The following is a 22,982-nucleotide window of genomic DNA, read 5'->3' on the forward strand; positions in this document are numbered from 1 at the left end:
TTGTTACTGTGAATACTGCTGTGATAAACATACCAGTGGGATGTCTTTTTGATAAAACGATTTATTTTCCTTTGGGTAGATACTCAATACAGGGATTGCTGGGTCGAATAGAACTTAACATTTTTAGTTCCAGCACATGATCTTGTGCTCTCACTCTTTCTCTCCCTCTCTTGTTAAGTGGCAAGTTAACATAAGTAAACTTAACTTTGTGCAAAAAATGCTTTCCAAAGAGAAAGGTGAGGAACAAAAATAATTGTAAATAAGAAAATCAATCTCCATGCACTACTGAAATCTGCTATTTATGTATTCTGCATGTGATACCTTTGTAAAAATAATTTTGTAATTTTTGTTTTATAAGATTAAAATGTTTTGTATGCCACATTTCCTAAAAAGGTCCTGCTGCACCTCATTTCCCTTACCTTTAAAATAAATTGCCATAATAGATATAATCTCCTATTTCACATAACTGATAAAAATGCCTTTGCTATTCTTAGAAGTTAAGATCTACTTAAAGAGAAAGTTTTAAAAGTTGTGTGGGTTTTTGTCTCACTCTATTTTTTAAGATTAAAAGTACTCCACATCACACCCTATATGACAGAGTGGCAACACAAGACAGGTTTAATAACTATTTTAATTACAAATTTCCACCAATTCTTGTCAGTCATATTATTGTGGATATCACAAATGAATGTATAACAGTATTACCTCATATTCATCTGCATGAAACTTAGGAGAAAGGAGAGAAGAAATGTATAAGTTTCTGAGAATGACACCATAAAGCTCATATTTACAGTATGGTAGTCTGTAAACATACAGGCCTGCCAGTTAAAGCCCACTCTTCTATCATTACCCGGCTGCATGACCCTGAGCAAGTCACTTTTGTTTGCTCATTTTTAAAATAATCTATCACCTGACTTCTCTATCTATCAGAGTTAACTGGCTGCATGCAAAATACCATGAAAAATACCATGCACTTTTAAGTGTGAAGTAGCACTGTAAAGTGACTTATATATTACTGGTCTTTCTATTTTTAGAGTAATAATATTCATATATCAGTAAAAGTTAACATGTGTTTGCTAAGTGATCCTTTTGAAAGGATCCCTTTAAAAGCTCCTAGGCATCAGCTTTACTGACAAGCTGGTATGATTCTGAAGCCAGCGTCTCAACTCTTGGAAAGATATGCAATAGTCACAGCTTGAATTAGTAACCAATAAAATAAAATGCCCTCTTATTCTCCAAAATGTAATAATTCAAGAGTAATGACGTCAAGATTTTTCTCCTCAAACTGAGGCGAAAAATGCCCCATCATGGCTTGTTTAAATGACTTAAAATACAAGTGGTAGCTATGGTGACTAGGGAACCAATATTTAAAACATCAAAAGATTATTCCAAAAATCAAATTTCTCATGAATTTCTAAAAATTAAAATTTTGAGATTTTGTCTGAGAAACCGCTTCTTCAGCAAAATATTTAGCACATACTACATCATCCCAAATCTATGGTATGGCCAGGTATTTAGGTCCTTCAACCAACATTTTTAGAAAGGGTCCCATTGCTCTTTACACGCAAAATGACTATCTCTAGGGCCTCAAAATTCAAGAGACAACCTAGATAATCAAAACATTAAAAAAGGGAAGACTTTGGCATGTAAACTAGAACTACATAATTGTGAATATCTGGCAAATTGATCGCTATGTGTATATATGAGCTATAGCTAACATGATTATTACAAGTTTTTTGGAAACTTCAAGGCCAAGGAAAATAATCTGCAAATATATCTTGCTGATTTATCAAGTACGAGATGTTACTGAATTCTTCATATTGTTACTCCTGTATCAGTTCTTTAGAATTTCTTAGCCTTTGGGTACTCTAAGCCTTGGATGGAACCATTTAGGGAGTAGCTAGATATATGCAAAGAATATTAGGATTTAGAAACATTTCTGGTTTATCAAAGTGAAAAGATAAATATTACAAATACTGAAAATGTGAAAATAAGGTTCAAGAGAGCTGCCAACTATGTGGGTACCAGTTAGAAAGTATCTTCATCTGACTCATCACTCTTGGGTTTGGTAAGTCTTTCTAGTTCTTCTCCATCCTAAAAGGAAACATGAAATCAGTAATTAGAACAAAACTGGAAAGGTAGCATTTTTAAAGATTACTAAGGGGAAACCTTACTAACAAGTCATTGGTCTTACCTTATTAAGCTATAGATATAACCTGGTCAAATTAAATAAAAACGTTCTTGGAAAGTTAACTATATAAGTATGAGAGGGTAAAAAAGTGAAGGGCACTCGCACTCAGTAACCAAAATTTCAAAGCTAACGTGAGCAAAGTGAGGAGCACCACCTGCTGGTAGGCCTTCATAGGCCTTGTTATCTATATATATTTTCTTTTACTTAAAAATTACAGCAAATGGCATTATCAGTTGTTGGAAAAGAATACAGGACTTCTGGATATACACTCTGGCTAAGAGCAGGGTATCTGAAACTCAAGATCCTATTTTTTTCATCTTTAGAATCTGTTGAATCACAACAGAGGCATTACACCCAGGGAAGCTCTGCCATGAATGTTATTAACCAATAGATTATTTTTCCCAAAGAGTGAAATGTTCATTGTATAAAATATTTCATATTTTGTGTGTTCAAGAAAATTGTAAATCTAAAGCTAGATGTCTACTTCACTTATTTAAACATATATTTAACTCCTTAATTGAATCTTCAAAGAGATCATCAATTTGCCACTAAAATGATGGACAGAGCCTTCCAAAACAATTGCAAGCAACTGGGAGATATTCGGAATAATTGCATAAGCATTTTTCTAGAAAATATTCTCCTCCTACTTGCCTTGCAAGGATCCTTTTGAAAACTACCTTGCTAATGAAATAAACAAACCCTGCCCTTCTGGTATACTGGCTTATGAATAACTACAGGGAGGACTGAGGAGCCAGGTTTTCTATTCAACAAGACTTACTAATATGAAAGAGCAACTTCTCTCACAAATGAGCTTATTTTCCTAACTATGGTGGAAAAGAAACAGCAAGGGACTTGGAGTCAGACATAGGTATACCAGTTCTTTCATTTATTATCTGTAAACCATTTTGCCTGTTTCTTCACTTGTAAAACGATGGAGACAGTACAAGACAACCCGTGAGGTACCTTCCAGGTGTGTAATTCTATAGTATTCTATGAAATAACACATAAGGTCCTTGAGATTGACTTATACTTTTTCTCTACACCTGACAGCACTGATCATGAGCCCCTGCAAACATCAGGAGTCCAATGAATGTTTGTTGATTCAGTTTTAAAAGTCAGAGATCCAATACATTCTTTGATAAATCAGTACTGATTTTATTTTTTTCCTTGAATTAACTATGCTTTAAATTCGAGAAGAACAAGCAAAAAAGAGCACCCTCACAAACTTACCCCACTGGAACGCTCCCAAAGATTGCCACTTAGATCTCGGATCCTTTCTTGCCTAGGTGCGTATTCTGGACCTTGAGGCTTGCTGGCATTATAAATAAATATAGAGAGAAGGACTGATGGGGCTTCCAAGAGAAATTCCAGGGAGGGTCTGAAGTCAAAGACCAGGACAGACACTGTTGTGATAATGACAGTGGTAACCTGGGCCATCAAGACATGGAACATGTTATCCAGGAACTTCAGAATGAAAGCCACTGAAAGGCCCTGGAATGCAGTTACAAAAATAAGGGCTACTGAAAATGCATTGTGGCCATAAAAAAATCCACAGTTCTTAATCTGATCACGGTTACTCCTCTGAAGGCCCAGAGTCAGCCCATTAAACAGAACGCCAAAGAAATAGAGTTTGCTGTTCTGTATGAAGATGCTTTCAGAGAGCTGGTTCCCTTCCTTCAATATCTTTTCATTATAAATACTAGCCATTGAAGAAATAAAACACTGGACTATAATAAGAACATGGCCCATGCCAACACGGATGTGACTGAAAACCCTGGCTGTGGTATTCCATTTAGCTTCAGGAAAAGTCCATTCCTTTGTTGTACAATTGTCTTTTCTGGGACACTCACTTCTGAAAAGAAGGCAGGAATTGGAAGGGGTAAAGAAGGCATCATGATGAAATCCATGTCCTGTCAAGTTGTGCTGTAAAGTTTTAGTCCCGGCAGTCAAGGCCACAATAGACAAAAATAAAATCAGGAGGGAAGCCCACTGGATCCAGTTTAGACGCCTCCTGTTCAAAGATGAAAAACAAGATTTTACTGTTTTCCCCCCATATCAAGAGTTTCTACTGAAAACTCAGGCACTTGAGTATTTGGTGGAATAAACTGGTCCCAGTTTTTGTTAGCATTTCCTACCATTCAAGTTCAGAGAAAACCTGTTGGTGCCTGTCTCTCAAATTTAATGTTTTAATTCATTTTTATAACACCTATCCCTTAAGGTTGCTCAAGTCATTTCCCCTCTGTGTAGGTCTTTCTAACCTACAAGTTTAACATGGCCTCCTTTCTACCTCTAGAGCTGATCTTGGACCTCTAGCACAATAACTTTTATCATACTATAAAGTTACAGCAGAGATTCTCAACCTGGTTTCCCAGAAACAGAAAGAATGTAGATGAGCTTCAGAAATCTTGTGCGTAGATGAATTTCTCCCTATGCAGGAGATCCTGCAAAGTTCTGTCAAATCTTTAAAGGTGTCCATAACCCAAAAAAGATTTAAAGGAGAAGGTCAGCTCTAGATCCATGGCCTAATCATACAGCATTAAACAGCAAACTGCTGGCTGACAAGCCAAAGAAAAATGTTATTTTGGGCAGTATTTCAGTTTACAAAGTCCTAAGAATCTTTTATTTATTTTCCTTAGCACCAAACTTGTGATATATAAAGGATATGTACTATTGTTACTCCATTTTGCTGATTCATTCTATTCAACAGATGTTTAACAAGCAGCTACTACGTGCCAGGCAAGCTGGGGAGATAAAGATGATTTATCTCCATGTTGAAGGAATTTATGCTTTAATAGTGAGAAAACAATGAAACTAAATGATCTCAGCATGTGTGAAAAGTGATTAATGGGACAACTGGAGTATACTGAGGAACACTAGAATCTGTAAATAGTCAGGTATTGCTTCAAAGAGGAAATGACACTTGAGCTAAAAGATGAAAAATAAATTAAAGTTTATCATGTGAAAAAGGAGTTGGTGATATATCCAGGGAGAGGGAAGAGTCTATGCAAAGGCAACAAGAACATACAATGTTGACAAAGAAAAGAAGAATATCTCACTCTCATTGGCATTGTCAGGAGGCCTCTTGGGGGAACAAAATCTTGATGTTTGAAGATCAGTTAGTTAGGCAAAGAAGGGGAACACCAAGAAAAAAAGAGGAACATAAAAAATGCAGAAGTGTAAAGCAATAGGTGGGAACCAGAAGTTATGAGAATTTGTATAACATTGGAGCATTTATTGAGCACCTACCATGCACTTAGGCATTCCTGCTCTAAGGGAGGAAACAGTTAACCTAACAGATTTCCCTAAGGTCATGTACTTAAAGACTAAGGAAGGAATCGGATCCATGGTTTTATATGTCTTCCTTCTGCATCATCATACCTCCTAAGTATAATTCTAAGTTTCCAGGATGCACATATAGGAAGTTGTATGCATATAAAGCTTCATGCTCTGAAACTGCTAAATGCACAGACTAGCCTAGATAGCAGCATACCTGTGCACACTATTATATGCTTTCTCATACGTAAGTAATTTTCAAATAGCCAGATCTAGAACTTACTGATGTGGTTAGTGTAGTCTTATGTCATCAGGTGAGAAACTGTAAACTAATCACTTAAATTTCTGAAGGTGCAGCTGGTACACATTAAGTAGCAGAAAACAAATAGAATGACCACAGAGATAAAAAATGGGTGTCCATTTTACAAAAAAATTCTGCAATTGATTACTGCAAATCACATACAAGTGAGGCAATGATATAATCTACAGTTCCTTTAAAAGTTTTCTAGCAGCTACACATTTGTCACTAATATTGATATTAAGAAAAAAGAAATCCTTAAGCTAAACAACACCTTCTGTAAACAATTACTCATTCAAGGTAATGCTCTAAGGAATGTAAAATTTATTAAGGATTAAGCTAAAAATTAAAAATGGTAGATTTTCAGGAAAGAAAATAAAGCTTAACAAATTACCCTGTAAAGTCAGCTGACTACCTGAAATGACAACTGAGTCTGCATGACTGAATTCGTTCTTCAGTTTAACTGATACAGAACAGTGGAAGCTCACTCCACTCATCTCTCCACTGCCTCTGTAAAACATAGTCATGAATGCTCAGAGCTGAATGCCTGTGGCTAGAAGGCTACTCTTCCTGAGGGCCTCTGCTCCCAAGTGAATTGTTTGCTCACAGAATCTCTGTTCCTAAACATGTTTTTGCCAGGTGACCTCACTGTTGTCACTACATAAAGATTACACAAATGATAAACTATGAGCAAAAGACAAGAAGCTGTTTTTATGAAAACTAAGTTGAACACTTTGGGAAGATTAAGGGAAAGTAAATCATTCAGAAAAAAAGCTGTTTTCTAATAACATACAGGTGAGCTAAGGAACTTCAATCAGTAACATACTCAAAGGAGGGGCTTTAGCTCAGCATTAGAAGAATGATGAATACACGTATATTGACATACTCTAAGTTAAAATAAATTGTTTATTTTCTATATATACTTACGTATATGATTCACAACTATAAGTTTTCCTAGCAACTAAGCAATAGGTTCAAATTGTGTCAGATAAAAGCACTTCTATATTTGGTAAACTAATGCAGGGTATGAAGACAATTAAATGGAAAGACTCACAAAATTGTTTTCTCCAGAAACTGTACAAAGCACATTTCTTAGTAGCACAGAGAGAGTGACAAGGGACAGATTTATAATGAGAAATCAAAGAGAAAATTTATCAAGTGAACGAATGATTCTGGAGAATTGCTTGTACTACCACTGAGTGGCACTTTTCTTTGTTCTTATGTTGTTTCAGACAGTAACTAAACTTTCCCTTTACTTCCTACACATCCACCATGTTTCAAAATGTATTTTTAATTAATTTTTTACCATACCCTCTCTTTGAGGAAATCAGAGAAACGTATGTACATTTTTTAGGTAAAAATAAGTGCTGGTCTTGGTTATCTTTTGCCTCCAATCTCAGTGTTTAGGTTGGTGTCATTTCCCAAAGCTAAAGCAAATAAGATTATACAACTTTGCTTAGGTTACAAGCAAACCAGGGAAGCAGGCTACGAGGCATGATGCCTGCTACCAGTTTCTACCATGAACCGGTGGCTTCTACTTCAAAGAAAAACCCATACATTCAACGAAGTTTGAATCCTTGGAAAATAGCATGCTAATAATCTAATATTGTCTTTTATGAGCATGCCTTTAGGTATTTTATTCTTTTTAGAAAAGACAATAGGATATTTAGATAATATTTTTCTTTTTCCCACTTTCCAATTCCTCCAAGTAATCCTTGCAGTAGTTACCGGACTTACTTTTGCCCGCTTTTGTAGCTTTATATTCTTTTCAAGAATTTTTAAAATTATTATTTAATTTTTTTTTCTTAAAAAAAATTTTTTTAAATTATTTTATTTTGTAGCCTTGTATTCTTTACCTGTATGGGAAAGGTATTTGATAGTTCTGCTACAATCAAGTATAAGACAACAGATTTAATATTCTAAATGAAAAGTGGCAAACAAAGAATATGTGATAGAACTATTAAGCTGCTACTCCTAGGTCAAAACTTAATCACAAAGGGCAAAAAGACCATCAAATGATTCACAAAGAGTAAATTAAATAGGGAAAACCAACGCAAACCACCAACTCCAAAAAGATCAAAATAGAACAAAGTTAAGTTGACTTCAAAATGTAATAAAAGCATATACATCAATGAGATATTTTTCAGCTTTAAAAAACAGAAGGAAATCCTGTCACGTGCTACATGGATGAACCATGAAGACAATATGCTAAACTAAGTGAAATAAGCCAGTCACAAAAAGACAAATACTGTATGATTCTATTCACATGAGGAATCTAAAGTAGTCAAATTCATAGAAACAGAGAGTGAAATGGTAGTTATCAGGGGTTAGGGTGAGGCAGGGAAAGGAGAGTTGTTTAATGGACTTAGACTTTCAAATTCGTAAGGTGAAAAAGTTCAACATCTACTTCACAACAACATGAATATACTTAACACTACTAAACTGTGTGCTTAAAACTTGTTAAGATGGGCCGGATGCGGTGGCTCATGCCTGTAATCCCAACACTTTCGGAGGCTGAGGCAGGTGGATCACAAGGTCAGAAGACTGAGACCATCTTGGCCAACATGGTGAAACCCCGTCTCTACTATAATACAAAAAATTAGCTGGGCGTGGTAGCATGTGCCTGTAATACCAGCTACTTGGGAGGCTGAGGCAGGGGAATTGCTTGAACTTGAGAGGTGGAGGTTGCAGTGAGCTGATATCGCGCCACTGTGCTTCAGCCTGGCAACAGAGCAAGACTCTGTGCCCACTCCCCCCAAAAAAATTAAGATGGCAAAATTTTTTTTTTCTTTTTATACCACAATTAGAAAAAAGAGTTAAAAAATGTAATAAGGCCAGGCGCAGTGGCTCGCACCTGTAATCCCAGCACTTTGGGAGGCCAAGGTGGGTGGATCACCTGAGGTCAGGAGTTTGAGACCAGCCTGGCCAAAATGGTGAAACTCTGTCTCTACTAAAAATACAAAAATTAGCTGGGCGTGGTGGTGTGTGCCTGTAGTCACAGCTACTCGGGAGGCTGAGGCACAAGAATTGCTTGACCACAAGAAGAGGAGGTTGCAATGAGCCAAGATGGTGGCACTGCACTCCAGCCCGGGTGACAGCCTGGGCACTCTGTCTCAAAAAATTTAAAAAAGTAATAAAATACTTAAAAGACATTCTCATAAAAGACAACATTAGATTATTAGCATGCTGCTTTCCAAGGATTCAAAACAGAGAGATGTCAACAACAAAGCAAATATATGTCTAAGAATCAATATTATTCCTCTGAAAATAAGAAAGTATGTAGAAATGTTTTTGAACTTTAATTCATACCAGAGTTAGTTATTATTAAAATTAGCAAAATGTAATCAATATTATAATTAGTATTAAAAGCAAATATTTAAAATTTAATTTAGATTTAAACTTAGAATGAACTTCCTTAATACAAAGAGTTAAATGCCTAAAAAGTTAACAAGGAATCCTTACTATAGGCTAGAACTACAGCTACTGGCCAATTTCAAGTCAGGCAATACATACTTTTAGTCTTTAGTAAATTCAGTTTTAAACTGATGTAATTTTGATATAATATTTTTATATTATACAACTTCAGTATAATACCATCTTTACTCATTAAAAGTAAATGACAAACACTTTGAAAACACATGTTTTTGAGACCTGCACTCCCTTATTAAATAGTGATCCTTTTATCATCCTGGAATATGGAAATGGTCTTGGAACCATTCTATTTATCTTCACAGAAGTGCATCTCTCATCTATCACAGGAATCAATACACAAATATTACTGCTTGCATACATTTTCTCAAAAGTCAACTTTTTATACTACAAAGTGAGATTCAAATTGATTTCAAAGACTTCAAAATGTTTTTGGAATACCATTTTTAACTTGCTAAAGAATTATTTTCACAATTCACAAATAAATTGAAAAACAGATATGTAGAACAAACTTCGATGAACTCTAACATTTAAACTGGGCTAAATGTAATGTTTACTTTTTCCTTATCTCTCACATTAGCTATCAAATTAAATGTTTCCTCAGGGTAAAAGAAAATTTATCAGGAATCTTATATAATTTATATATTAAATGTATCACAGACCCAACAAATTAAATCTTTGTACCAAGTCAGTCACCCTTTCATATACTCAAATTATGAAAGAACATACTATCAGCACACTGAGAATCAATAAATCAAAAAGATAATGTAAAATTATAAAAATGCAACAAATTTAGTAAGAAATTAATTTTATTTAATCATCAAGTAAGAAATTAAACTGAAGTATGCAGATCCTGTATCATCTTCCTGCCTTAGGACACTCTGCCTTCTGCTTTGAAGAGAGCTTAATTTACTTAAAAATGTACTATCCAATGGTCCTCTTGGAGATAGTAAAAATTGGTGATAACATTTTTAAAAGTTTAAAAACCTATCCTTCTTAACGGTAATTTTGACTAGATTTTTCACACAAACCCTGTGCTAATTAGTATATAAATCACGTCCTCATCTCAAATAGTTTAATAAAAAACTGACCATTATCTATCATCTCCAAACTCCAAATTACAAATATATTAACCATCTTAGGAACCATTTGCTTCCCTATTAGTGCAGAAAGATTTTGCATAAAAAGCTCATTAATTCTTTGTTGAAAATCTGGCACTAAATATGAAAATACTAATTATAACACAGTTAATTATCTTATTTTTAAGAAGCTCAAGACATTTTCATTCATCTGATCACAGAGGATTTAGATGGACTAGCACTGGAGTTGCTTTCTACATGGCTTAAACATGCCCAATACACAAAGCCAATTAGGAACAAAATCCTGGCTTTGGGATTCTGAGGGCTCAGTGTTCTGAGTGTATCATTTGAAATCGGGCTGTGTTATTTTAAAGTATGATATATGTTTTCACAGCAAGTTACTTACTTCAGCACTATCCTGAATAGAAGAGCTGTTGTTATAATGCTAAAATTTGAGAAGATAACAGCCATGGCCTAGAAAGAAAGAGAAGATAGAGTTACAATCCAAACAAAGTACTGACCTCAGAAATGTCCTAGCTTGGCAGTTCACCTGACAACAAAAGCTTTTTGGTCAAAAAACAGAGGGGTTATTAAGGTAGCAATTTCACCTGAGGATTAAATTCCAGTTTTGTCGCTTGTCAAATTCATGTAGATGTGATCAAATTATTGTCCAGGCATTGCCTGTGAAAATAATCTTTATATACAGATCTGAAATTACTTACAAATTCCAAAGGTTTAGGTCTAGAAATGACAGTTACTATGCTTATGAAGCCTACTTTTCAAAGTTCTCAAAGTGCCTTATGGATTTTTAACACTGTTTCTATGGTCACATAGAAGGCAGGTACTGTTTGGCCCATTAATATAGTAAGAAAATTGAAGCATAGATTTTTTTAAGCATCTTTACCATTCTAAGAACTGTTATGTATCGATTTTCCTGGTTGAACTGCAGTAACTCAATACCAAACTCATACTCGACAGTCCTGGGCACTGATTCAAGTTGTTCTAAACACTTAGAAATGTATCAGCCAGATTTTAAAACCATTTGTTTTTATGAATTCAGTCCTATTTCACACATGAGAGTATTAATCTGAACATGTATACATTATGCTCAGAAAGCATGAAATTCCATCATTGCTGCCCATAATCAGATGTGACAATAGTAATAATTTTTTAACGCAAACCTTAGGATGTACTTCACCCTGCCTTCCTGCTTGCTATCACTTTAAGGTGATTAAACCCCGAAAGATATTAACAGTCACATATACCCACTAATGAAAACAAACGTGGCTAATATGCAGCTAAATTAAACATAACAGTAAACTCAATTAAAAATGGCAACAACTCCAAGAATATAACATTGTTGTTTTCCTACTGAATTCTTATGGGAACCACCATTTTAAGGTTTTCTCAGTGTACTTCTCTGTAGAAAAATGCCTGTGAACCCATAGTTAGGAGATGACTAAGAGGAGAAGAGGAAAGTGGCTGCGAAGTGTGGAAATAGTGGCCTTGATCAATCACAGTAAGGGCAATGCAAAAGTGCCTAACTATGCAGCCTGACTGGCTTGATGAATTCTGAAAATTCTGAAAACTCTTTCCATGCAAGAAGATAAAATAAATAAAACATCAGAGCTCTTTGCCCCAAACATTCCAAGCATCTCTATTTAATTCCTTCAATAGGCTCAGGCACAGCAATACACAGAGTATGCATGTGCTTTATTCTGTAAGATATATGGTTGTACAAAATCAGGAAGGAAGAGCAAAGCAATAAGCTGGAATAAAAATAAGGAAGTTGCCATTTTGCTTTGCTACTGGGGGACACAGAAAAGAGACACAAGTTTAGAGCAGATCTGTGATAAAATACAATAAAATTTATTTATTGAATTTGCATAATTATGTTGTTGGGGACAGCAACTCTCTAAGAATTTAGGAGAGAACAGATTCTAGATGGACTGGACACTTATTAGCAACATGCATTACAGAGTCAAAGAAAACTTCAGGTCATCAACTGGCCCAGTTCACTGCCTTTGAACTAGTATATTATTATTATTATTATTATTATTAGTTTTATAGAAGGGGCAATTGAAACTTTAAGCAGTTGGGCCTGCCTAGTTACGCAGCTTCTAAATTGTGGAAAGTCAAACACCTGTTTTCTACTAAAATTCTTTTTTTTTTTTTTTTTTTTTCTTTTTGAGACAGTCTCGCTCTGTCGCCCAGGCTGGAGTGCAGTGGCTGGATCTCAGCTCACTGCAAGTTCCGCCTCCCGGGTTCCCGCTATTCTCCTGCCTCAGCCTCCCGAGTAGCTGGGACTACAGGCGCCCGTCACCACGCCCGGCTAGTTTTTTGTATTTTTTTTTTTTTAGTAGAGACGGGGTTTCACCGTGTTAGCCAGGATGGTCTCGATCTCCTGACCTCGTGATCCGCCTGTCTCGGCCTCCCAAAGTGCTGGAATTACAGGCTTGATCCACCGCACCCGGCCTCTACTAAAATTCTTGATAGGGTTTGGCGGTGTCCCACCCAAATCTCACCCTGAATTGTAATCCCCACATGTCAAGGGCCGGGCCAGGTGGAGATAATTGAATCATGGTGGCAGTTTCCCCCATACTGTTCTCGTGGTAGTGAATAAGTCTCATGAGTTCCGATGGTTTTATAAATGGGAGTTCCCCAGCACAAGCTCTCCTGCCTGCTGCCATGTAAGACATGACTTTGCTCCTCTTTTGTGTTCCGCCATGATTGTGAGGCCCCCCCAGCCTTCTGGAACTGTGAGTCCATTAAAACTCTTTCTTTTATAAATTACCCAGTCTTGGGTGTGTGTATGTATTTATTAGCAGTCTGAGAACAGGCTAATACAGTTCTGTATTGAGCCCTCCTTTTCACCCCACTCTAAAACTGATTTGCTTATATTTAAGAAATTTCACAGAGAAGACTGGTAGCAACAGAAACCCTATTTATAATCAAATGCCTAAATTTACTTTTTAAAGAAATTTAAAACACATTTTGGCAATAAAGGCAATAGCAATCTTCATTTTATTTTATTTTATTTTTTATTTTTATTTATTTATTTATTTTTGAGACAGAGTCTCGCTCTGTCGCCCAGGCTGGAGCGCAGTGGCCGGATCTCAGCTCACTGCAAGCTCCGCCTCCCGGGTTTACGCCATTCTCCTGCCTCAGCCTCCCGAGTAGCTGGGACTACAGGCGCCCGCCACCTCGCCCGGCTAGATTTTTGTATTTTTTAGTAGAGACGGGGTTTCACCGTGTTAGCCAGGATGGTCTCGATCTCCTGACCTCGTGATCCGCCCGTCTCGGCCTCCCAAAGTGCTGGGATTACAGGCTTGAGCCACCGCGACCGGCCGCAATCTTCATTTTATAAAATATTACGGGGAAATATCCATGTGACCTATTGTGACCCAAACTGAGTAATAGGTGAAAGCAGAAAACCAAACTCGGATTACTAATGGCTTTCTAAACTGACATAAAGGATGCCAAGAAAGATGAGAAGTATTTCCAGCATTATCAGTTATAGATGGCATTTCTAGTTGGGAAGACATGATCCCCACCCTTGAAGAACTTGTTGGTTAAATGATAGGACTAACAGAAAAGAAAACCATACAAATAAAATTCATACAAACTACACTAAAACAGGTGTAAGAAAGGTACATTGAGTGTGTAACTTTCTGAGTTAATCAGGGAAGTTTTCTTGGATGAGGTCCTGGATGCTGAGATGAATATTAGAGGTTAGTGGCCACAGGACATCTCAGAAAATAGGTATACTAATTAGGGTTACATAATAAGAGGTGGTTTCGGATTCCGTGGTCTAGGGAGAAACTCCCCCATGGTAGTCAGCCCAGTTTAATACAGTAATCTTGACCATTTAAGAGAATCTGGAATGCGTATTGATAATTCAGTACTCAGATAATTCTGGGGAAATCTCAGGAAGGCTAGTGAGGGCAATGAGGAACTAACAATGCCAACAAAAATGATAAAATAATAATAATAATAATAATTCTGGGATTTATTTCTCCATATCTTTTCAATGATAGTTTCTTTGTCATATTTACTTACTGGTTGAAGATAGGACAGGACATAGAAGACAATCAAGTTATCCAGGAAATAAAGAAAGGCAGGAATGGACCACTTCATGAAATTAGAGAATTCCTTCCAGGAAGCATATTTCAAATTTGTACTTTGGTGATCTTAGAAAGAAATACAGTGTAAATAAATGACCTTGATGAGAATGCCCACGTTTTTAGAGAAATTCCACTGCACTTGATTACTGATACAATTATTTAAAGGGAGCTTCATAAACGTGCCTCCGTAAGAGAATATTAGCCAAAAGTAATCAAAGACAATATAGAATTTCATTACTGTCTCTCTTCAACCCACCAGTTCATCACTGACAATCAGCAGCAACCTTAGGACTACTGGTTATCCTAATTCCCATTAATTTGAGATAACAGAAGTATTACTTAAGGCAACTCAGGATACATATGTGGTTTCACTTACTGCTATAAGAGCATAAGGTCAAGAGGGAGATCAACAAGTAAGAATAAGTTATTTAAAAAAAAAAACAACAACAACAAAAAAAACCAAGCCTTCATACTGGAATTTTTGCCCCCGAGGGCAAATCAGGAAAGGGGGATACTAAATCGAAATTGATATATATGGAACTAGAGAAAGTTAACTTTTAGTAATCCTAGTCAGTTATTATTCCATCTCTAGGTTTCTAAAAACGTAGGCACTGTAGCAGAGAAACGTAAAACAAAAAGAAAACAAAGGCAGTTTAAGGCCCTGCAAATCATGAGTTTTATGAGATTAAGAAAAGTAGTCACTAACTAGAAACTGCAAAGTTTGAAACCCTGGAGTATGAAAAGACATCTTGCTGGGCAAACACTTTAATGCTCTAAAGTTTATGTTTACCTCGTGTGAAGGTAGATAAAAGAGGCAGAGGGAGCGGAGGCGCAATAATTGGGGAACTAAGATGAAGAATTAATATACATTAAAGAGCATATACATTCCATGGAAGACTATATACTTTAAATTTGAGAAAGGAATTAGTATCCCTATGTGATAGCTCAGAAAACTGGAGCTCAGAGAAAATAATCTGCCCCAGAACAGTCTCTGATGCCAGTGCACTATTCTACCTTCCCTGTAGGAAATGGAAACTATTTTGAAATATGATACATCTCAAGTTAGACGGCACATGATTTAGAAAATCTTTAATTTGAATAAAAACTAACTTACTACAACCACTATCAAAGAACAAGTAACAAGACAGAGTAATAGGAAGGGCATTAGGAAACATAAGTTGGTGTCCCAGCTCCTCCCCTTCCTATGCAGCTCTGCATAACACTTTCTCTTTGAGCTTGTTTCTTTACCTCTAAAACATACTTATGTTTGTATCTTAGCTTCTTCATATAAAATTTAATGGACTAAGCTAAATGATATAAAATGTTCCTTTCAGTTCTAACATTTTTGGTCTTGTGATTTTTAACAAGTATATAGCACCATTTCAAGACTTACCTTTCTTCATAACACAGACTGACACAAGCACACAGAAAACTAGCTTCACCAGTTCTGAGCACACATTCACCGTAGTTGGAAGATAATCATACTTGTTTTCTGAAATGTAACAGAAATGTTTTTTAACTATACATTTTATTCTATGTATGTTTATATACCGTATAACTTATAATTGTTTAAAAACTTAAAAGCTGCATTTACTATTGGCTATATTAAGTTTCTTCCAGTTGGCTTTGCTCCTTTGGATTTTTTAATCAATTCACCTAATGTATTAGCTATCCCTATCCCATTCGGCTTTTTATTATCCTTGAATTTGTTAAACATGCCTCTCATGTCTTCATCCAAGTTGCTAATAAATATGTTGAGGAGGCTAGGACTAAGGGCAAAGAACGCTCTGTGGCATGGCATTAGAGACTGCCTACTCAACTGACCATCAATCAATACCGACTCATCAGTTATAAACTGACCTGCTGAATTATTACTCAGCTCATAATTCTTCTTGTGATTTGTTTGCCTTGCTAAAATCGAGGTACATTCTGTCTATGACATTCCCTTAAGAGTCTTCCAATCTGTTTTATATCGTACACACGGAAAACATTAATATTTGTTTGGCACTCTGCGATAAATGGAAGAAGGAAACTATCTGAGGCAAGAGGCAACTGGCCTAGGGCTCTGCTACCTTTAGGGCCGAGAGGAAATACTTGGACACATCCAAACCCACTAATGAGTTGGAAAGCTACGTCCTAAATTGCAAATCAATAGAATTAGGAAGTGAGGTTTGGTTGGTATGACTTCATCTCAACTTTTACCCGTCTCTTCTAAATGCTTACAAACAACTTGCTTTACAATTTTGCCAAGGATAAACATAAACTTTATTGGGTACTATTTTCAGGAATGCATTTTCCCCACTTTTGAAAATATTTGCTTGCTTCTCTCAGTCACATTAAACCAAAATTGGCCAAGAGTAGGGGAAGAAAAACCAAGTGGACACTGTCTATCCAGAACACTTTCTTCCTCTCTTCTGTGGTTTCCCTTGACCTTCTCAAACTAATCAGAATCTTCATTCATCTCTGTTCTTATAGCACCACCTCTAAACCTCTATGGCACTGCTTGTCACATTGGAAGTGTGCGGAATGAAATGGAATGGAAAATCCTTACAAGAAATGGACCATGTTTGTCACCTTCATATACCTGGCACTTAGTAGGCACTTAATAAATGTTCGCCTGAATTTAAATATCTGCCTGTTCAACTTACCCCATCATTCAAAGCACAGTCAAAACATCTCCTTTTTCTCAGTTAAATGCTAGACTTAACTCACACTCTGTTGTCCTCTAATGATACTTCTCATGATCCATCATGATACACATAAGCCAACATGTGCACATAAGAAGGAGGGACTTTGGATTATAACTTTCAAACTCTTGTCACTGTTCTTTAGCTTGTTCTTGCTTTTCAGTGGTTTTCTTGCAGTCCTTTCATGGCCGATCCCAGACCATATGACAACACGGTATGTGACTTCTCTCCACACATCTCCTGCCCACACTAACATACCTTTCTACATGGCATTCATCCTCACTGGTTTCCCTTCAGCCCCAGAGGAAGGGGCCAAGGCCTGGCTACTCATCTAATCTCCCCTTTAAAACCTTCCCTTCAGGCCAGGTATGGTGGCTCATGCCTGTAATCCCAGCACTTTGGGAGGCCAAGGTGGGTGGTTCACTTGAGGCGAGGAGTTTTGAGACCAGCCTGGCCAACATGGTGAAACCACATCTCTACTAAAAACACAAAAAAAATAGCTGAGCATGGCGGCACATGCCTGTAATCTCAGCTACTCAGGAGGCTGAGGCAAGAGAATGCATGAACCCGGGAGGTGGAGGTTGCAGTGAGCCGAGATCACGCCAGTGCACTCCAGACAGAGCGAGACTCCATCTCAAAACAAAACAAACAAATCTTCCCTTCTCCTCAGATACTTGGCTCCATTTCCTTTGGCTTCAGTGTATCCTTTTTTTTTTTTGAGATGGAGTCATGCCCTGTTGCCCAGGCTGGAGTGCAATGGCCTGATCTCAGATGAATGCAAGCTCCGCCTCCCAGGTTCACGCCATTCTCCTGCCTCAGCCCGGCTAATTTTTTGTATTTTTAGTAGAGACGGGGTTTCACTGTGCTAGCTAGGATGGTCTTGATCTCCTGACCTCGTGATCCACCCGCATTGCCCTCCCAAAGTGCTGGGATTATAGGCGTGAGCCACCACGCCCAGCCTAGTGTATCTTTATCTTCCTCTCTACTAACTGGCTTACTGCCCTTGGCCTACGAACATGCTCAAAACTCTCCCATCTGAAAAACAAAATATAAAATATTACACCCTCTAGCTACCATACCTTCTCCATCTCTCCCTGAAACAGTATCAACATTCTTTATGTGCCCTTTACTCACTTTCCATTCAGGTCTTATCTCCAAGTAATCTGATTTCTGAAACTAACTCCTCTCTGAGATTATCAAACATCCTCTCATTCTTAATTCTAAAGGGTATCCTTTAATCTTTAGCTTATCATGATGTCACAATTCTTTCTCAGTCTTCAAACTCTTTCTTTCCTTTCTATGAGTCATAGTTATCCCATCTTGCTAACGATTTCTCCTTAATGCTTTTGAGTGTCCTCATGCCACTTAAATGCTGGCATTTCTCGGAATTTGGCCCTCTTTATTTTCTCATTCCCTCTCTCTGTTCCTTAAGTTTTAAATATCAACTTAACATTAATGTCCCCAAATCTATATTCTAGAACATTTAACTTATTGCCCAGTATAAAAATCCAAATGAAAACCTACCTCTTATTAATATAATTGGCATTTCCTTCATGTGCATGATATACCAGACACTGCAGAAAACTGCAGTAAGGACATAGCTCCTGACCTCTTCAACTACAATCTTTTCAAACTCTGCCCAACCTACTCTTCCTCCTAATAGTCTCCGTCTCAGCTGAGAACATCATCAATCTACTCAGCATTCAAACTAGAAACCCTGGAGCTATACAATGTTCTCTCTTTTAATTTTCATATTTAATACATTCTCCAAATCCTGTCTTTTCTATGTTCTGAATACTTCTTATCTATCTTACTACTTCCAAAACACTAAGTTAGTCTTCATCACCTATGGCTTTAACTTGCAATAACCCCTTAACTGGCTATTGAGCTTCCTGTCTTTTCCACTGCCATCCAGTTACCACAACAGGCCCTCATTTTACCTTCCTATTTATAATCCTTCAAGTATCCTTTATCCCTCAGACTGGCCTACAGACTAAGGTCCTAGCTCCTTACCATGGAATATGAAGTCCTTAACAATCTGAGACTTACCAACCTCTCTCCAGTCAACCACTCCTTCTCTCTCTTCTGAGTCCTTAAACTTTTTTTTTTCTTTTTTTTTTGAGACAGTTTTGCTCTGTTGCCCAGGCTGGAGTGCAGTGGCATGATCTCGGCTCACTGCAACCTCTGCCTCCTGGGTTCATTCTCCTGCTTGTCTCCCAAGTAGCTGGGATTATAGGCACACGCCAACACACCCAGCTAATTTTTTGTATTTCTAGTAGAGATGGGGTTTCACCATGTTGGCCAGCCTGGTCTCAAATTCCTGACCTCAAGTGATCTGCCCGCCTTGGCCTCCCAAAGTGCTGGGATGACAGGCATGAGCCACTGCACCTGGCTACTAGTCCTTAAACTTTTTGCTTGGTAATTTCAAACTACATATCCTGCTTTTTCATGCCTCTGTTTCCTTTTACAGGCTGTTGCTTCCGTTTTGAATACCCTTGTTCACCTTGACTTCTAGTGGATTAACTGTCCCCTAATCAGAGAATTGTTCTCTGATCCATTTGAACTCCACATCATCCCCTACCAAACAGTATATATAGCTTTATCCTCTAGATAATCTCTGCATCTTCAGAATATATCAATTATTGCAGTTATTATAATGGATTTTCATGATGTGTTTACATTTATGTCTCTCCTAATAAACTAAGTCTTGAAGACAAGGTCTGTATCTTATGCACTTTGAACCTGCTGCTAATACTTACACTAGTGCCTGGCAGATAAATGTTAACTGCAGTAGAGACTTAGGTACACATCTGACTCTCCAAGTAGACCATTAAAGGTCATGTCATGATTGTATGTATACCCACCTCAATAACTAGTAAGAAGTACTCAATACAGTTTTGTGGAATTAAAGTGTTTGCTTAAATCCTTACATAAAAAAAAGATTTCTTAAATACATACTTATCAGAGCTTATAATTTATACTGTTGACACACTATCATTGCCCAACATAATGCTGACACTTTACCATTGATACCGTAATTACAATAGTAAGTACCTCACAAATGCCAAGTGACCAAACAAATATATCCTTCTACTTCAAAATAAGGTGCAATTATACATTTTGCTATAGGTCCAGAAACACCTGCTGATTGAAGCAACAGTCAAATGTTATGACTGGTTCTTCACCAAAGGGTTTGATTTTTGTATTTAACTGACTCACATTTCATCCAGTATCAAACATTTTTTCTTTTGAGGAATGCAAGGTTAAATAATCAATTTCAAATATGCTTTATCACTCACATGAAGCAAAAGGCATTATTATCTCCATGTTATATGTAAGAAAACCAAAGACGAAAGAGATGTGTGATTAGATGGAAGTGCTCCATACATATACCCAGTCTTAACTTACCTTCATTGGCAGAATACTTCACCAGTAAGATGCGACTTGAGCTTAAAGCAATGAATATGGCACCTAGCAGGAACGTATACATTGTCGACAAGGAGCATATTATAGGATGACTACAGCACTGTTTTTCCATTCCACAGTTTTTTAATTGCCTTAAAGAGAAAACACTTTCATGAACAACCTTGTTGGCAGACCCTAAACGCAAATACCATTGATTGTGAGAACAGAAAAGGAATTTTTAAAAAATATTTGACTATGACTATATCAGCACTAAGAAAGCTGAGGCGTACAGAAGAAACTATGAGAAAAGGAAAGTGAAAATCTGGTAAGAGGGAGTACGCTAGAGACAGAAAAGGTAGAACCAGATTAGACGTGCTGACAAAGATAGCAGATGAGCAAATGACACTTTGCAACAGCAAAAAAGAATTCTTCAAAGCAATTTTAGCTTTTATTTTTAAATTTCATTTATGTATTTTGAGACAGAGTCTCGCTCTGTCGCCAAGGCTAGGTAGACTGCAACGGCACGGTCGTGGCTCACTGCAACCTCCACCTACAGGACTCAAGGCGATTCTCCTGCGTCAGCCTCCAGAGTAGCTGGGACTACAGGCGCCCGCCACCACGCTCGGCTCATTTTTGTCTTTTTAGTAGAGACGGGGTTTCACTATGTTGGCCAGGCTGGTCTCGAACTCCTGCCCTCGGGATCCGCCCGCCTCTGCCTCCCAAAGTGCTGGATTACAGGCGTGAGCCACCGCGCTCGGCCTAGCTTTTACTTTTATTAGTAAATAATTTTGCTGTAAGATGAGACTTTCAGAATTGTATTTTCCTCCTCTTTTCCCTCTAAGGAAAAAGCTTTTTTTTTTTTTTTTGAGACGGAGTCTCGCTCTGTCGCCCAGGCTAGAGTGCAGTGGCCGGATCTCAGCTCACTGCAAGCTCCGCCTCCCGGGTTTACGCCATTCTCCTGCCTCAGCCTCCCGAGTAGCTGGGACTACAGGCGCCCGCCACCTCGCCCGGCTAGTTTTTTGTATTTTTTAGTAGAGACGGGGTTTCACCGTGTTAGCTAGGATGGTCTCGATCTCCTGACCTCGTGATCCGCCCGTCTCGGCCTCCCAAAGTGCTGGGATTACAGGCTTGAGCCACCGCGCCCGGCGGAAAAAGCTTATTAGGACAGACTTCATTACAATAACGACCAAAATGGAAATATCTGAAACACTGCTGTAAAGTTTTACTGAACTAGTGTTTGAAACGGAAGAGATCGTAGGAATCAATGAGTCTAAGGCCCTCTTTTAATAGGTTGAGGACACTAAACCCCAGGTTGGGTAAATAACTTGCCCAAAGCCTCCCAGCGTACCGTAGGAATAGCGCACAGAGCCTGCGGGGAGAGGGGAGAAATGCCAATACTGACAGCCCAAGTGGGCGCAGGCGTACAGGAGACCAATAAGACGCCTCCCCAACAGGAGGCAGCCAGGTTTCCCTTCACAGTCAGGGAATAACCCTCTAGTCACACATGCGCAATAGGGCTCTTATCTGGCGCACCCTCCCCTCAGACGCACGCGCAATTCCTTGCCCGCGGGGCGCGGTTACCTCCCTCAGAAGAGCTTTCAGTGGAAGAACACACATCCTAGAGCTGAGACAGTAACTGCCCGGCCCCGTAGTAGCAGCAGTAGCCTTTAGGGTCCATACGTGGAGAAGCTATAGTAGATACAGGCAAAAGAGCCTATGCCTCTAAGCCGCCAATTGCGGAACAAAAACCAGAATTACGTCGGGACCGGGAAAAAGCGCACGCAACACCCATTGCGCAGGCGCGTTCAGTGTTACGCTTCCGGAAGGAGGGGAGAAGCCTCTTATCCTGCCCCAACCCAGCCTTTCTCACGTCACGTGCCGGGAGAGTCCAGTGTCACGTGAGGCCCAGGTGGCGGCGCAGCTACGGCAAGAGAGTGAGAAGGAAGGGGAAGCCGGAAGGGGCGCGAGTGAAGCAAAGCGAGGAAAGGCAGCTCCCGAGAGGGCGAGGGGTGCGCGTGCGGCCGCTTATCGCCTCAGGTCTCCTCTCGGCCTGGCTGCCCTCCCTCGCGGCTGGGTGACAGCTGGGCCCGGTCCGTTGCGGGCTGCCTGGGGCTCAAGGATCGCGCACCCTGTCTTCGCTCGTGGTGCCTGCCGCCCCGCCCCCTCGTCCCGCCCGTCCCGTCGCGTCGCGTCCCGTCCCCTCGGGTGCTGACAGCCGGGTGCTGATGCGAGTCGGTGGCAGCGAGGACATTTTCTGACTCCCCGGCCCCTGACCCGGCTGCACTTTACATCCTGTCGCGGGGCCGGCCGCTACTCCGGCCCCAGGATGCAGAATGTGATTAATACGGTGAAGGGAAAGGCACTGGAAGTGGCTGAGTACCTGACCCCGGTCCTCAAGGTAAGCCAGGCCGGACTTGCCAGGGGCTGTCAGGCACATGCTCGACTCTTCAGGGACCGGTCGCCGCAGGAGTCCCCGCCGGTGTAGGAAGGCGGTAG

The 22,982-nt window shown here is 38.8% G+C and overlaps 2 protein-coding genes across 5 annotated transcripts in view; one reads left to right on the forward strand and one right to left on the reverse strand.

The window, feature by feature from the left end:
- Positions 1 to 612: 612 nt before the first annotated feature.
- On the reverse strand, positions 613 to 22,296 carry SLC35A5 (solute carrier family 35 member A5). Of its 3 annotated transcripts, none has more exons than XM_033211291.1 (7): positions 22,068 to 22,296; positions 20,490 to 20,638; positions 15,788 to 15,886; positions 14,330 to 14,460; positions 10,677 to 10,744; positions 4,042 to 4,202; positions 613 to 2,094 (listed from the first exon to the last, which is right to left on the reverse strand). In XM_033211291.1, exons 2-7 carry the CDS (start codon positions 20,617 to 20,619, stop codon positions 2,054 to 2,056), a joined length of 630 nt encoding a protein of 209 aa, XP_033067182.1. In that variant the 5' UTR covers positions 20,620 to 20,638; positions 22,068 to 22,296; the 3' UTR covers positions 613 to 2,053. The 3 variants fall into 3 exon arrangements, with proteins under 3 accessions (XP_033067182.1, XP_033067180.1, XP_033067181.1); XM_033211289.1 differs by having other exon boundaries at positions 3,422 to 4,202; XM_033211290.1 differs by lacking the exon at positions 14,330 to 14,460 and having other exon boundaries at positions 3,422 to 4,202.
- Positions 22,297 to 22,376: 80 nt separating this feature from the next.
- The window catches only part of ATG3 (autophagy related 3), a 28,230-nt gene continuing 27,624 nt past the window's right edge, over positions 22,377 to 22,982 (forward strand). The window contains exon 1 of one of the 2 annotated variants that reach the window (XM_033211292.1): positions 22,377 to 22,884. In XM_033211292.1, the coding sequence (XP_033067183.1) occupies positions 22,813 to 22,884 (72 nt within the window). In that variant the 5' untranslated portion in view covers positions 22,377 to 22,812. The remainder of the gene's footprint in view (positions 22,885 to 22,982) is intronic. The other variant, XM_033211293.1, reaches the window with a different exon arrangement.

The sequence above is a fragment of the Trachypithecus francoisi genome, unplaced genomic scaffold (genome assembly GCF_009764315.1).
Source record: "Trachypithecus francoisi isolate TF-2019V2 unplaced genomic scaffold, Tfra_2.0 Lachesis_group0, whole genome shotgun sequence".
Taxonomy (NCBI): domain Eukaryota; kingdom Metazoa; phylum Chordata; class Mammalia; order Primates; family Cercopithecidae; genus Trachypithecus; species Trachypithecus francoisi.

Coding starts and splice junctions, on each gene's coding strand:
- SLC35A5 (XM_033211289.1), bottom strand. CDS start 20,619: ATGGAAAAACAGTGCTGTAGTCATCCTATAATATGCTCCTTGTCGACA. Junction 15,887..20,489: donor GAAGTATTCTGCCAATGAAG/GTAAGTTAAGAC, acceptor GTTACATTTCAG/AAAACAAGTATGATTATCTT. Junction 10,745..14,329: donor TCCTGTCCTATCTTCAACCA/GTAAGTAAATAT, acceptor CTTTCTTTCTAG/GCCATGGCTGTTATCTTCTC.